Genomic DNA, 14,359 nt, shown 5'->3' with positions numbered 1-14,359 from the left:
ACTAAAAATACAAAAAAAATTTAGCCAGGTGTGGTGGCAGGTGCCTGTAACCCCAACTACTTTGGAGGCTGAGGTAGGAGAATCGCTTGAACACGGGAGGCAGAGGTTGCAGTGAGCCAAGATCCCAACAGTGCACTCCAGCCCGGGCCACAGAGTGAGACTCTGTCTCCAAACAAACAAACAAACAAACAAAAGTCTTAAATTGATTAGAGATCTGGTCACCCCTTTAACCACATAGGGGAGAGGCAAGGTCAGGGTAGAGGCAAGGGTATCTGTCCTTCCCATCTTTTACCCTGGAGCGACTACACACAGGGGCAGGGACCTTGCACTTAGGCCAACAGCCTTCTCCTCTTAAACAAATCCCTGCCGATGGGGCCACCAGGCCCTCTGCCGGGCTGCCTGCCTCCAGGCCGTCCTGTCCGGCAACAGATGCGCCTGGGGCGGGGGAGGTGAGCGGCTTCTCCTTCTGCTTGTGGAGCAATTTGAGAGTCTCCCTCCTGCTGGAGGGAAGGAAGCCCTTGGTGAGCCGAGAAGCTCTGTTGACAGTAAACAGCCCACACGCACCCGCACCGTCACAGCCCCAGCAGATGCCCAAACACAGACACACCCAGGCTGTTCCTCTCCCCCTCCTCCCACCTGGGCCACCGTGGGCCAGGAGAGAGACAGATTAAGCACCCAGGAAGTGCCAAGGCGTGGGGTGGCCCTCTGCTTCCAGCCTAGAGCTTGACCCCGGGCCAGCCTGCTCTGCTCCACACCTGCACCTGTTTATTAAACAGATGCCTCCTCGGGGGCGGCCAGAAGTGACCCAGCCCAGCCCGGCCAGAGAAGGTGAACCGAGAAGACAGGCAAGAGTCAGCGTGGCCAGTGAGTGCCAAGAACAGGAACAGGGCGGCTCAGGGGGAGACCCAGGGCCAGGGAGGAGGAACACCGTCCAGCCCCGCTCGCAGAAGACGCACAAGATCTTTACAGAGGAATCAGGGAGATAAGAGGGTGCTGTGGCCCCCCAGTCTCCCCCGAGTCAAAGAGGAGCCTCCCCACACCCCGGGGAGACAAAGGGAGGGGGGCCTCCAAGATGATGCTTGAGGGGGCCAAGAAGTACCTGGCTTGAGGTCCCCTCTCAATTCCTGAGCTGCCCCCTTCCCTGACTGGTTGTTTTCTGAGTCCCCCACTCCAGGGTGCGGGCCCCTGGACAGCGCACCCATGGCCCCTGCCCGGGATCTCCTGTCTGTCAAATCCTTAGTCTATCCGGCAACAGGAAGCAGCATCTCAGTCCTCGGTCCGGCAGGGGAGATGTAGGTGAGAGGTCGGCTCAGACACAGAGCAAACAACAGGCAGGAGGGCACGGACAGGCAGAGGCTGTCCTGGGCTGACCAGGGCCTGGCCCCCGAGCAGTGGTCCCAGCAGCGGCTGCCATGTGCGCAGTGAAAGTGTGTGCCAGCTGCCACGCTCAACGGCTGTGCCCATGCCCACCCCATATTCCCCACGAGGATACTGTCAGCGTATGCCCGAGGGATGCTCAGAGCAGGCAAGTCACTTGCCGAAGGTCTCATGGGGGTCCCTGAGGAAGCTGGGCTTGACTCCAGGCTGTCAGACCCCGAAGCTCCCGCTCTTACCGCTCGGGCTGTGCCGATGCTGGCCTACCTGGGTTAGAGGCTCATATCCCAGAGAGAAAATGCTGAGAGAACAGAGCCGGGAAAAGGCTGCCCATGGCGTCGGCAACACCAGGAGGCCCTGAATATCGCTTGGTGAGCACCGGACTAAGACTGTCCCACGAGGTCCCTGAGTGCCAGCCTAAGCTGGACAGGACCTTCATGGACACCAGAAGCCAGGGGTGGCCAGCGGATGTCTGGGAGGGAAATGAGGTCACGAACCAAGAAGGAGGGAGGCTGGGGCAGTGGGAAGAGCCAAAGCCGCCAGCTCTTCTCTGAGACGCATCCTGAGGCTGCCGGCCCCAGCCTTTAAACCTTCTTACCCGTTGCTATGGAATTTTTAAAATTGCAAATAAACTGGGGGAAAAGTTTAAAAGTCACATTTACAGCAATAAAACTGAAAGGCTGGATTTAAGAAAGCTATCCGGCCGGGCGCGGTGGCTCACACCTGTAATCCCAGCACTTTGGGAGGCCAAGGCTGGTGGATCACCTGAGGTCAGGAGTTGGAGACCAGCCTGGCCAACATGGTGAAACCCTGTCTCTACTAAAAATACACAAAAATTAGCCGGGTGTGGTGGTGGGCACCTGTAATCCCAGCTATTTGGGAGGCTGAGGCAGGAGAATCACTTTAACCCAGGAGATGGAGGTTGCGGTGAGCTGAGATCATGCCATTGCACTCCAGCCTGGGCAACAGACTGAGACTCCATCTCAAAAAAAAATAAAATAAAAAACAAATACAAATACAAAAAATTAGCCGGGTATGGTGGCAGGTGCTTATAATCCCAGCTACTTGGGAGGCTGAGGCAGGAGAATCGCTTTAACCCGAGAGGCAGAGGTTGCAGTGAGCCGAGACTGCGCCACTGCACTCCAGCCTGGGCGACAAGAGTGAAACTCCGTCCCCGCCTCCCCGTCCCCCAAGAAAAAAGAGGTCCTCGAGGCAGCAGAGAAGTCTCCTGTCCACACCTGCAGCTTCACTCAGCCCGTGGGGATCAAGCCTGGCCCCGCTTCCCCAAGGTGGGCGGCAGCCCCTCTGCCCTTGCAGTGACCTCTGTGCCAGGGTGAACTCGCAGCGACCTCTGTGCCAGGGTGAGAAGCTCCCTGCCACCACCACAGGCAGAGCAACTGCAGCGGTCAAGAGCACACAACCGGGGTCGGCCTTCATGCCCATGGTCAGACCGTGAGTGACTTCCTCGGGCAGAGGCCATGATGGCTTCTGGTTTCTATGCCACCCAAACATACCAGCATGTGGCAAGCCCTCAGCAATTCACACGCGCCTCTAACAGGGGAATTGGATCGTCGCCCTCCTCTGCCTCCCTGGCTTCCTCCTGCCTTGGGAAAAAAATTCAGTTTCCCTGAATGGCCTCCCAGTCCCTGCAGGCCCGGCCCCTTCCCACTTCTCTCCTCTCCTCCAGGGTGTACCCTCCTCTCCTGAATCACCCCTCCTCAACTTCCAGGCTTCCGCCTGAACCCCAGAGAGGCCCTCCCACCCAGTAGCAGCCACATCTCCACTGCCGTTCTGGCTCCTGGCACCCTGCTTTCTTGGGGGCCTGACCACCCCCTGGAATTATACAGGTTACACAGGTATGTGTGTGATGACTTGTTTGCTCTGCACCCAGCACGGCACCTTCGTCAATGTTTACTGAATGTTTAGGTTACAAGAAAGAGGGGATTAACGATCCACATGTATGCCTGGAGCAGTGGGTCACGCCTATAATCCCAGCAACGTGGGAGCCCGAGGTGGGTGGATCGACTGAGCCCAGGAGTTCAAGACCAGCCTGGGCAACATGGTGAAACCCCTATCTCTACGAAACATTTAAAAATTAACTGGGTATGGTGGCTCACACCTGTAGTCCCAGCACTTTGGGAGGCTGAGGCCGGCAGATCACTTGAGCCCAAGAGTTTTGAGACCAGCCTGAGCAACACGATGAAACCTTTATCTCTACAAAAAATTTGACCGGGTACGGTGGCTCACACCTGTAATCCCACGGCTTTGGGAGGCCAAGGCGGGTGGATCACCTGAGGTGAGGAGTTCGAGACTAGCCTGACCAATATGGTAAAACCACATCTCTACTAAAAAATACAAAAATTAGCCAGGCGTGGTGGCAGTCACCTGTAGTCCCAGCTACTTGGGAGGCTGAGACAGGAGAATTGCTTGGACCTGGGAGGCAGAGGTTGCAGTGAGCCAAGATTGTGCCACTGCACTCCAGCCTGGTGACAGAGTGAGACTCCATCTCAAACAAAACAAAACAAAAAAAGTTGAAAAACTAACCAGGGGGTCGGATGCAGTGGCTCATGCCTGTAATCCTAGCACTTTGGGAAGCCGAGGCGGGCAGATCACGAGGTCAGGAGATCGAGACTACGGTGAAACCCTGTCTTTACTAAAAATACAAAAAATTAGCTGGGTGCAGTGGCGGGTGCCTGTAGTCCCAGCTACTCGGGAGGCTGAGGCAAGAGAATGGTGTGAACCCGGGAGGCGGAGCTTGCAGTGAGCCGAGATCGTACCACTGTACTCCAGCTTGGGCGACAGAGCAAGACTCTGTCTCAACAACAACAACAACAACAAAAACTAACCAGGGCCAGGCACGGTGGCTCACACCTGTAATCCCAGCACTTTGGGAGGCAGAGGAGAGCAGATCACCTGAGGTCAGGAGTTCGAGACCAGCCTGGCCAATATGGCGAAACCCCATCTCTACTAAAAATACAAAAATTAGCCGGGCATGGTGGTGGGCGCCTGTAATCCCCAAAACAAAAACAAAACACTAACTGGGTATGATGGCTCATGCTTGTAGGCCCAGCACTTTGGGAGGCTGAGGCAGGAGGATCGCTTGAGCCCAGGAGTTTGAGAACATCCTAGGCAACATGGCGAGACCCTGTCTCTACAAAAAATACAAAAATTAGTTGAGTATGGTGGCGCACACTTGTAGTCCCAGCTACTCAGGAGGCTGAGGTGGGAGGATTGCTTGAGCCCAGAAGTCAAGGCTGTGGTGAGCTGTGATTGCAACACTACATTCCAGCCTGGGCAACAGAGCGAGACCCTGTCTCAAATGAAAAAAGAAAACATCCACAGTTAGCCGCAGCCCCCCAGGCTGACCCTGCCCTGTTGAAGTGGGGGCCACTGGACAACAGAGAAAATGAAGAAAGAGCTCAGGCGTGGACGGTCACATTGCCATTCCAGAGGCCAAGAGGATACAGCTCTGGGAAGCCCCGTGCTTCTTGGGCTGAGAACCCAATTGGTCTCCTGCCCTCACCAGGGGGACGAGGGAGGCATCCAGCAGCCAACACCTGGAGGATGTTGTGCAAAACCCGTTGCCAGCTTCCCGCACCCAGGTCCCCAAACCCAGCCTGCCATGTCTCCCAGCAGGCAAGGAAGGACAAACTGAGGGGCAGCCGAGAAATGAGCTGTTTCCTTCCTTCTGCCACCTCACCCGGCTGGAACCCAATACCACGTCTGTGGCCAGATTCTGGCTGGAGTCCTAAGAAAGAGTTCTAAGAATCTTTCAACAGGTTCAGGCAAATTTTCTTTAGAAAACAAACAAACTAAAGCATCGTCCTAGAGTGACACGAAGCTGACAAATTTGCATCTCAATCAGCTGGACACTGCTCAGCCTTTCACAAGTCTAATTCAATAAATTCAAAAATGGCCTAACTGCTTCCCTGCAATTCAGCCATGCACCAAGTTTGAAAATGTTAGACTGAAGCAGAAACGTTCACCCTAACTTCGCCAGGCACTCCCAGACGAGCCAAGTGCGGGGATTTCTGGCCTAAAAGAAAACTGGTTATGCAGACTCCAAGAATCAAGGAGCAGTGTGTCCAGAGAGATAAGCTGTGTGGAATCAGCAGCCTTCCCGCCCAGGACGTGGGCCCAGCATGTTTGCCAGATAATCAGAAAAACCAAAATTGGAGGCAGGAGCAAAAGTACGGGAAAAAAAGTTGATGTTCAACCCACAATCCTGACCCTTCACCTTCACTTCGGTTTAGAGGAGCTACCTGTCAAGTCTGCCCAGGGCTTAAAACACCAACTCAGCACCGCGTTGGCACAATCTCTGGGACTCCTCCCACTTAGACAGAGGAAGAAGCTGAGGTTGAGGCAGGAATGAAGGGACCAGACCCAATTCTGCCAAAACCATACAATCAATTAAATCCGTGGACAATCTATTAAAAAAAAAAAAAGTCCTAGAATCTGACCTTCCGACACCATGGTGGGTAAAAAAAAAAACAACAAAAAACAAAAAAAAAACCTGCCCACAACAGTTCTCTGGTCTGGGTGAGACATTAAAAGCTTTCTCTGTGGATGATGACTTTTTTTTCTGCTTTTTTTCTTTCTTTTTTTTTTTTTTTTTTAAACCCTGTGTCCAGCTTGAAAGAGCCCATCAGGGAGGCGAGCAGGAAGGGTCACGACTCTAAGGGAGGAGAGAGGAAAGAAGAGGAAGCAGCAAACACTCCAACCTGTGCCTTTCGGGGACAGGCATTAATCTCCTAACAACTCTTGGCCAAAGCAGAAAGCTTGTTCAGGGAACAAGGTCTGACTCTTCCCAACTCCCAAGATTTCTTGCTGATGTGGGGAAAGGCCTGCCAAGAACCCTTAGGCTATTAGGAAATATTTTTGAGTGGCTAAAGGCTAAAGGTTAGTTATAAATCATATACTTTCTATCCTCTCCCCGCGGCCTCTGCATTCGCCTGCTTTCTCCTGCCCTGAACCTCTCCAGCTAAGCCTCCCTCCCTAGAGACTGGGACACACAGGAATCTCCAGGGCAGATCAGAGAAGGGAAACAGGGAGGCTTCCACAAAGGATTACACCCAGCATGAGCTGGTCCAAAGCTTTCTCTTCCTGCAAAGAGCTCTAGAAAGAAAAGGCCTGCTGCTGGGGATTCAGGAAGTCAAACCTGGGCTACCTCCATCTAAGGGCACTCTAGCACTGGCGAGAGAGATTATGTGAGCTCAGTTACCGTTGGGATCAAGGAGAAGGCAGAGGGAAACATTTCCTGTCAAGGTTGCCTAAGAAGGAGGGTAGGAGGCTAGAGGCTGGGGGCTGCTGTGGCCCTCCTGTGGGGCTGAAACTACTGCCCTGTAGTAATCAGGATCCTCCAACAGGGTGTGAAAGTGTGAAGGTGAGTGTGTGTTGGGTGGTGCAGATGTCATGTAGAGAAGCATCCTCAGCCTGCCTTCAGCAATTCCAGTGACGAGGCAAAGAGCAGAGAACAAGCCTAACATCATTTCCATAAATGCTCCCTTCTTCTCTTCCCCCTTCATGCCCATGAGGTTGGAAAGCCACGGAGATGTCCTCAGGGCCCGTGGGGGAAATGTCCTTTGGAGAATAATAAGGCAGCAAAAATAGACGAGAAATTGTGTCCAGCAAGCACTTGGGAGCCTCCACAATGGACTGAGGAACGTCTAGATTCTAGATGAGCCCTCCCTGGGGTGGAGGAGGCAAGGCCACTTCCTCTCTTGCTGCACCCCAGCCCCTAAATCTGGAGTTCCTCTTTCTCACAAGCAGACAGCAACATGTTTACTACCAGCCAAGCTATGTTCCAGGGCTGGGAGGAGAGGAGAGGAGTCCAGCAATGTTCGTAGCGGGTGGAAGGAACACCCTGGACAGCAGGTGGGGTTCTGGGTGGATTGCAGGCCCAGGCTCTGTGGCCTTGCGCAAGACAGATCGCTCTGAGCCTCCATGTCTTCGTCCACAAAACAGGGGCAATGACGAGTACCCGGCAGGGCTGGGTGAGGATCAGATGGGCCTTTTGATACCCGAGAGGCACTGGGCAATGCGGTGCTGTGGCTCGCTAGGTCTTCGCCCCCATCCCGCCCCCTCCCAAAGCCCTGGCTCCAGGAGCCCCCGGCAGCCCCAGGCGCCTGTCTCACCTGGCTCGGTACACAGGTAGGAGTAAAAGCCCTCCGACTTGAGCATGATGAGCAGCGAGCCCCAGCCCAGGAGGACTGCCGAGAAGAGGAGGTTCTCCAGCACGGCCGTGCAGGCCATCCACCAGCGGCGCCGATGGGCAGTGGCCAGGGTGGGCGCCATGGTGCGGCGCGGGGCGGCTCCGGCTCCGGCTCTGCACCACCTGCGCACAGACCTCGGCGTCAGCGGCCGGTCCTGCCCAGCCCCTGCGGCCGCCCCCAGCTGCCGCTGCCGCAGGGCTCGGGACTGTCACCCCTCCCCGGCCGCGGTGGCCGGTGCGCGCAGCGGAGGCGGCGAACCCCAGCCCTGCCCGGACCTGGGCCACCCCTACCCCGCGGCCGGCTCGTACCGCTACCCTCCGCTACGACAGAGCCGCCCCGGCCAGGCAGGGAGACGTCTCCCGCAGCTCACTCCGAGGTAAACTGAGGCATGGAGGCAAGAAGGGGCTAACGCATGCTCAGGGCCGTGGAACTAGTCCTGGCCTGCAGCAGGACTGACATCGCCTGGGGCCAGCATGGAACGCAGCGTCAGGTGGGCAGGGGCAGATCCGAGGGCTGCCTCTCCCAGGGACCCTGACAGGTGCCCTCCCGCCCGCGCCCGAGACCCTTCCCCAGAATTGGTTTCTTCAACCACAAGATCAGCGCCCAGAGCTACGGAACGGCCCGCCCCGGCGCGCTCATTGGCCGGACGGCGCAGGAACTGCCGCGCCATTGGCCGCCGTCTAGGTCGCTAGGCGCTGCGGCCACGCGAACCCGGCGTGGGAGACGAGGAGCCGGTTCAAACCGGCGGCGCGAGCCAGCCGCGCGACCCCCATCTCGGGCGTTTCCCCGGCAACTCGTCCATTTCCATGGCCTCGGACCCCCGCGCCTCCATCCCCAGCCCGCATCTGTTCGTCATCTCTTACTTGGCGGCCCCTCATCACTCCATCTCTCTCCTCTTATTCCCACGTTTTCTCCCTACGCCCCTTCGGCGGCCGCTTCTGCCCCCGCGCCCTCGCCCCGGCTGCGATCCCCGGCTCCAGCTCACCCGGCTCCTCCGGCGTGTGTCGGGCCCGCCCGGCGCCTTTTCTGCCCTCTTTTATTCCAGCCCTTTTATTCCGACCCCAAGAAGAAAACACTGCCGCCCGCTGATTGGCTGAGCGGGGCTGGAAACAGGCGTCGACCAATCAGCAGCCAGCCCCCCGCCCGCCCCGCCGCGAGCAGAAGCCGGTTCCGGCCGGACTCGGAGACAAACAAGAGAGATGGGGGGCGGGAGGGGCCTGGGCGCTGCGGGCCGGGCCTCCGCTCTGCAGTCTTCAACCCGAGTCACAGCGCAGCCGGGAACCCCCGGCGACATCGCCCCGCGGCCTCTCCAGCGGCCTGACCCTGCCAGGCTGGGGCTCCGGCTCCGCGTCCCGGCCCCCAGCGGACTCCCCACCGAGGCCGCCGGGCCACCAGCGCCCCCAGCCGGGCTCTCCCGCGGCCGCCCCGCCGTCCCCAGCTGCCCCCTGCGCGCCAGTCACCACGCCCAGATGCGCCGGCTCCGCACGGTGGTTCCATTCTCGAATCCCCACCCCGCCTCCTCCCCGCGCAGCGCCGCCGTCCCCGCCGCCTCGGGCTTTGCGTCCTGATTCCTCGCTCCCCCGCCCCGGTGGTTCCCGTCCCGGTGTATTCGGGGCCTGGGATCCCGGACCCGGTCCAGCCGTGGCGCCCCCTGCTGATGCACTGACCCCTTCCCCTCTCCCGGGTGCCGTCTGCCCGGTCCCTGGAAATTGGCCCTTGGAAATCTGCAAGGGGATTTGGGGCTGGTCTGTCCTGTCCTAGGACGGGGTCTCCTGAGGTCCCCCCATCAGACTGACCTTTCTCCGCCCGTGTTCACGCACTGCTCGGTCCCCCGGGGACCCTCCACCCTTGATCGTCATCTGGGTGCTCCCTGCCCGCACTGGCCACCTTCACCCCGTTCCCCGTACCTTTCAGGGAAGGTCCCTCCACAGGGCGATGCTCCGGGCCACGTCCGCCAGCTGGTACAAGCCAGCGAGGGTTCGAGGGGGCTCCGGGTCCCCGTCTGATAAGCCCGGGCTCCGAAAGCTCAGCTCCCCGTCTTCGTCCCCCGGATCCGAGGCACTAGCCCGACCTCGGAAGACCGTCTGACTGCCCCAGAATCGGCTTGGTCTCCCTGGCTTGCTCCGGGGGGGCTGGCTTAGCACTCCAGGGCTGCCGCGTGGTGTCCACGTCTGGAATCCCAGCGGTTTGGGAGGCTAAGGTCGGAGGGCCACTTGGGGCCAGGAGTTCGAGACCAGCCTGGGCAGCATGGCGAGAAACATCTCTACCAAAATAAAAACCAAAAATAAAACCCCACCACCACCCCAGGGCTGTAGGAGCCCCAAACCCCTCTTGCTCCACCTGCCCCAGTCCGAGTGTGCCCCCTACTGTCTAGAATCCGCCCGGGCCACCTGGCGAGGGCAACCACCCCCAGACGAGGCTTGGAGCTGTCAGCCTGCTGGGGAGTGGCTCCAGCTGGTAACCTCCCCGGTTCCTCACCCTGTGGAACCCTTCCCACTCACAAGCTTTCAACTGCCATCTGAAAAATCTCTTCCTTCACCCTTCCCTCCTCTTTGAGCAGCCTGAGGGCACTGCAGGGTCAAACATACTTCAAATATCCCCCAAAACTGTCCTCCACATTTTCTCAGATAACCATACTACTGTCTACTGAAGTTAGATACCAAGAACCCTCTCTTTTTTCTTTTTTTTTGAGACAGGATCTCAGGCACCCAGACTGCTGGAGTGTGGTGGCATGATCATAGCTCACTGCAGCCTCGACCTCCTGGGCTTAGGTGATCCTTCTGCCTCAGCCTCCCAAGTAGCTGGGACCACAGGTGCATGCTACCACACTTGGCTAATTTTTGTATTTTTTGTAGAGATAGGGTCTTGCCCTGTTGCCCAGGCTGGTCTCAAAGTCTTGGGCTCAAGTGATCGTCCCACCTCAGCCTCCCAAAGTGCAGGGATTACAGGCATGACTCACAGTGCCCTGCTGAGAACCATCCTTTCATCAGACATTTGTTAGGCAGTCGCTGTGATTCTGCCTCTCCCTCACTCCATCCCCATCAAGCTGATACAGCTGTATCTCCTACATATTTACCTAATCGGTCCATCTGAGCCCTTAGGCCCGTAACTACTGTTGAGCCACCTTCAAATTTCAGCTCCTCAAATCCAGCCCCCATCTCATCCCAGGGTACTAAGGGAAATGTAAATGTGACCTCCGCCAAAATCCTTCAGAAACTTATTTGTAAAACAGGATAAAGTTCCAGTTCCTGGCTGGGCACGGTGGCTCACGCCTGTAATACCAGCACTTTGGGAGGCTGAGGCGGGCAGATCACTTGAGGTCAGGAGTTAAAGACCAGCCTGGCCAACATGGTGAAACCCTGTCTCTACTAAAAATACAAAAATGGCTGGGCGCGGTGGCTCATGCCTGTAATCCCAGCACTTTGGGAGGCTGAGGCGGGCGGATCACAAGGTCAGGAGTTTGATACCAGCCTGGCCAAGATGGTGAAACCCTGTCTCTACTAAAGATACAAAAAATTAGCCGGGCGTGGTGGCACACACCTGTAATCCCAGCTACTCTGGAGGCTGAGGCAGGAGAATCACTTGAACCCGAGAGGTGGAGGTTGACAGTGAGCCGAGATTGTGCCACTGCACTCCAGCCTGGGCAACAAGAGCGAAACTTCATCTGAAAAAACAAAAGATCTGGGTGATGTGGCACGCGCCTGTAATCCCAGCTACCGGGGAGGCTGAGGCAGGAGAATTGCTTGAGCCGGGGAGGTAGGGGTTGCAGTGAGCAGAGATTGCACCACTGTACTCCAGCCAGGGCAACAAAGCAAGACTCCGATTCAAAAAAATAAAATTAAAAAGCTCCAGTTCCCCAATTTGACCCACACAGGCTCCTCCCTCTCCCTCCCTCTGGAGGACATCTGACCTGCCTGGGCCCCAACGCTCCAGTCACATGGAATCGCCTGTGGTTTCTGCACCTGCTGTTCTCTCTCCTCTAGCTCTCGACATAGCCTCATTTTGGACAGCACCTCCTCTGGGAAGCCTTCCCTAACCACTCCCCATTAATACTGCTCACTTTATTTGTCCACTGCTGGCATTGTTTTTTTTTTTTTTTTTTTTTTTGAGACGGAGTCTCGCTCTGTCGCCCAGGCTGGAGTGCAGTGGCGCGATCTCGGCTCACTGCAAGCTCCGCCTCCCGGGTTCATGCCATTCTCCTGCCTCAGTCTCCCAAGTAGCTGGGACTACAGGCGCCCGCCACCACGCCCAGCTAATTTTTTGTATTTTTAGTAGAGACGGGGTTTCACCGTGGTCTTGATCTCCTGACCTCGTGATCCACCCGCCTCGGCCTCCCAAAGTGCTGAGATTACAGGCGTGAGCCACCGCACCCGGCCGCTGGCATTGTTTTTTAATTAGCTATTCATCTGTTTGTCTTCCTCTCTAATTGACTATGAACTCTTTGGGGGCAGGACGGTGTCTTATTCAACTTTGTATAACTAGCCCTTGATAGAGAAGCAAGCACAAAGCAGTTGCACAATATGAGTTTGTGGAATGAAAACATGAACTCATGAAAAGTGGCAAAAGGCCAGGCGCGGTGGCTCACACCTGGAATCCCAGCACTTTGGGAGGCTGAGGTGGGTGGATCACCTGAGGTCAGGAGTTCGAGACCAGCCTGGCCAACATGGCAAAACCCCATTGCTACAAAAAGTACAAAAATTAGCTGGGCATGGTGGTGGGCGCCTATAATCCCAGCTACTCAGGAGGCTGAGGCACAAGAATGGCTTGAACCTGGGAGGCAGAGGTTGCAGTGAGCCAAGACAGAAAAGAAACTCAACCTTAGAATACTCAGAAATTTAAATTGTAATGAGATACAATTGTTGATGGCTAAACACACACAAAAAAATTATATATACTTTTTAGAAGCTTTAGTGGCTGGGCACAGTGGCTCACACCTGTAATCTCGGCACTTTGGGAGGCCAAGGCGGGAAGATCCTCTGAGGTCAGGAGTTCGAGAGCAACCTGACCAACCTGGCAAAACCCCATCTCTAATAAAAATGCAAAAAAATTAGCTGGACGTGGTGGCACGTGCCTGGAGTCCTGGCTACTCGAGAGGCTGAGGCAGGATAATTGCTTGAACCCAGGAGGCAGAGGTTGCAGAGCCGAGATTGTGCCACTGCACTCCAGCCTGGGCGACAGAAAGAGACTCCATCTCAAAAAATAAAAAAATAAAGAAGCTTTAGCGTATGTTACTTTATTTTTACCAAGGTAAAATAATGAGATACCATTTTTTAACTGATCAGATTGAGTGTGGGGAAATGGATTGCCCCATAATTTGTGAGAATACAAATCCAGGCAACATTTTTGGAGACAATTTGGAGTAAGTACAGAAGTGTCTAACTTCCTTACCCTACAACTCAACAACCCTGCTTCTAGGAATCTATTCTATAGAAAAACTTGCACAAATGTAAAAATAAATATGGGGCCTGGCGCGGTGGTTCACGCCTATAATCCCAGCACTTTGGGAGGCCAAGGTGGGCAGATCACCCGAGGTCGGGAGTTCGAGACCAGCCTGACCAACATGGAGAAACCCCCGTCTCTACTAAAAATATAAAATTAGCCGGGCGTGGTGGCGGGTGCCTGTAATCCCAGCTACTCAGGAGGCTGAGGCAGGAGAATCGCTTGAACCTAGGAGGCAGAGGTTGCAGTGAGCTGAGATCGTGCCACTGTACTCCAGCCTGGGCAACAAGAGCGAAACTCCGTCTCAAAAAAAAAAAATAAATAAATAAATATGGACAAAGTTGTACACTATGTCATTGCTTGTTGTATCAAAACAGATCAGAACAACGCAACCTTCCATTGGTGGGGGAATGATTTAAATAATTGTGCTAGATGGAATCTCATGTAGTCATTTTTTAAATAAAGAGAGTTAGCTTTATATTTATGGACATTGAACTATATCCAGGATATGTCGTTAAGTGAAAAAGCAAGTTGAGGCTGGCCGCGGTGGCTCATGCTTGTAATCCCAGCACTTCAGGAGACCAAGGCGGGTCAGGAGTTCGAGAACAGCCTGGCCAACATGGTGAAACCCCACCTCTACTAAAAATACAAAAATTAGCCGGGCGTGGTGGTGGGCGCCTGCAGTCCCAGCTACTCGGGAGGCTGAGGCAGGAGAATCGCTTGAACCTGGGAGGCAGAGGTTGCAATGAGCCGAGATTGCACCACTGCACTCCAGCCTGGGCCACAGAGCAATACTTTGTCTCAAAAACAAACAAAAAAAAGAAGATGAGGAATGGTATGCTTAGTATGCTAAAATTTTGTTTTTGTTTAAAATATTTGTTGACATGTACACAGAAAAACATCTGAAAGAAAGCACCTCAACTGTTGATGAGATTCTCTGAGCACTGAGATAGAAGGGGGAGGGGGGGCTGCCCCTGGCCAGGCGTGGTGGCTCACGCCTATAATCCCAACACTCTGGGAGGCCGAGGCGGTGGGGCCCTTGAGGTTGGGAGTTCCAGACCAGCCTGGCCAACATGGTGAAACCCTGTCTCCACCAAAAAACACATAAATTAGCCGGGCGTGGTGGCAGGCACTTGTAATCCCAGCCACTCAGGAGGCTGAGGCAGGAGAATCCCTTGAACCCGGGAGACAGAGGTTGCAGTGAGCCGAGATCATGCCACTGCATTCCAGCCTGGGTGACAGACTGAGACTCCATCTTAAAAAATAGGCCGGGCGTGGTTGCTCACAGCTGTAATACCAGCACTTTGGGAGGCCGAGGCGGGCGGATCACGAGG

General features: G+C 55.5%; 1 protein-coding gene across 7 annotated transcripts in view; it reads right to left on the bottom strand.

Annotated features, from left to right (window-relative positions):
• SLC43A2 (solute carrier family 43 member 2) overlaps positions 1 to 9,876 on the bottom strand; it is a 53,597-nt gene extending 43,721 nt beyond the window's left edge. Inside the window, exons 1-2 of one of the 7 annotated variants that reach the window (XM_063629693.1) lie at positions 9,494 to 9,876; positions 7,509 to 7,708 (exon numbers count right to left, since the gene is read on the bottom strand). In XM_063629693.1, coding sequence (XP_063485763.1) covers positions 7,509 to 7,668 — 160 coding nt within the window. In that variant the 5' untranslated portion in view covers positions 7,669 to 7,708; positions 9,494 to 9,876. The other 6 variants (XM_055256358.2, XM_063629691.1, XM_063629696.1 and 3 more) reach the window with 6 other exon arrangements.
• Between the last annotated feature and the right edge of the window lie 4,483 nt (positions 9,877 to 14,359).

Source organism: Symphalangus syndactylus, chromosome 20 (assembly GCF_028878055.3).
Source record: "Symphalangus syndactylus isolate Jambi chromosome 20, NHGRI_mSymSyn1-v2.1_pri, whole genome shotgun sequence".
NCBI lineage: Eukaryota > Metazoa > Chordata > Mammalia > Primates > Hylobatidae > Symphalangus > Symphalangus syndactylus.
The sequence above is the reverse complement of the archived record's forward strand: the minus strand, read 5'-3'. Positions and strand labels throughout refer to the sequence as shown.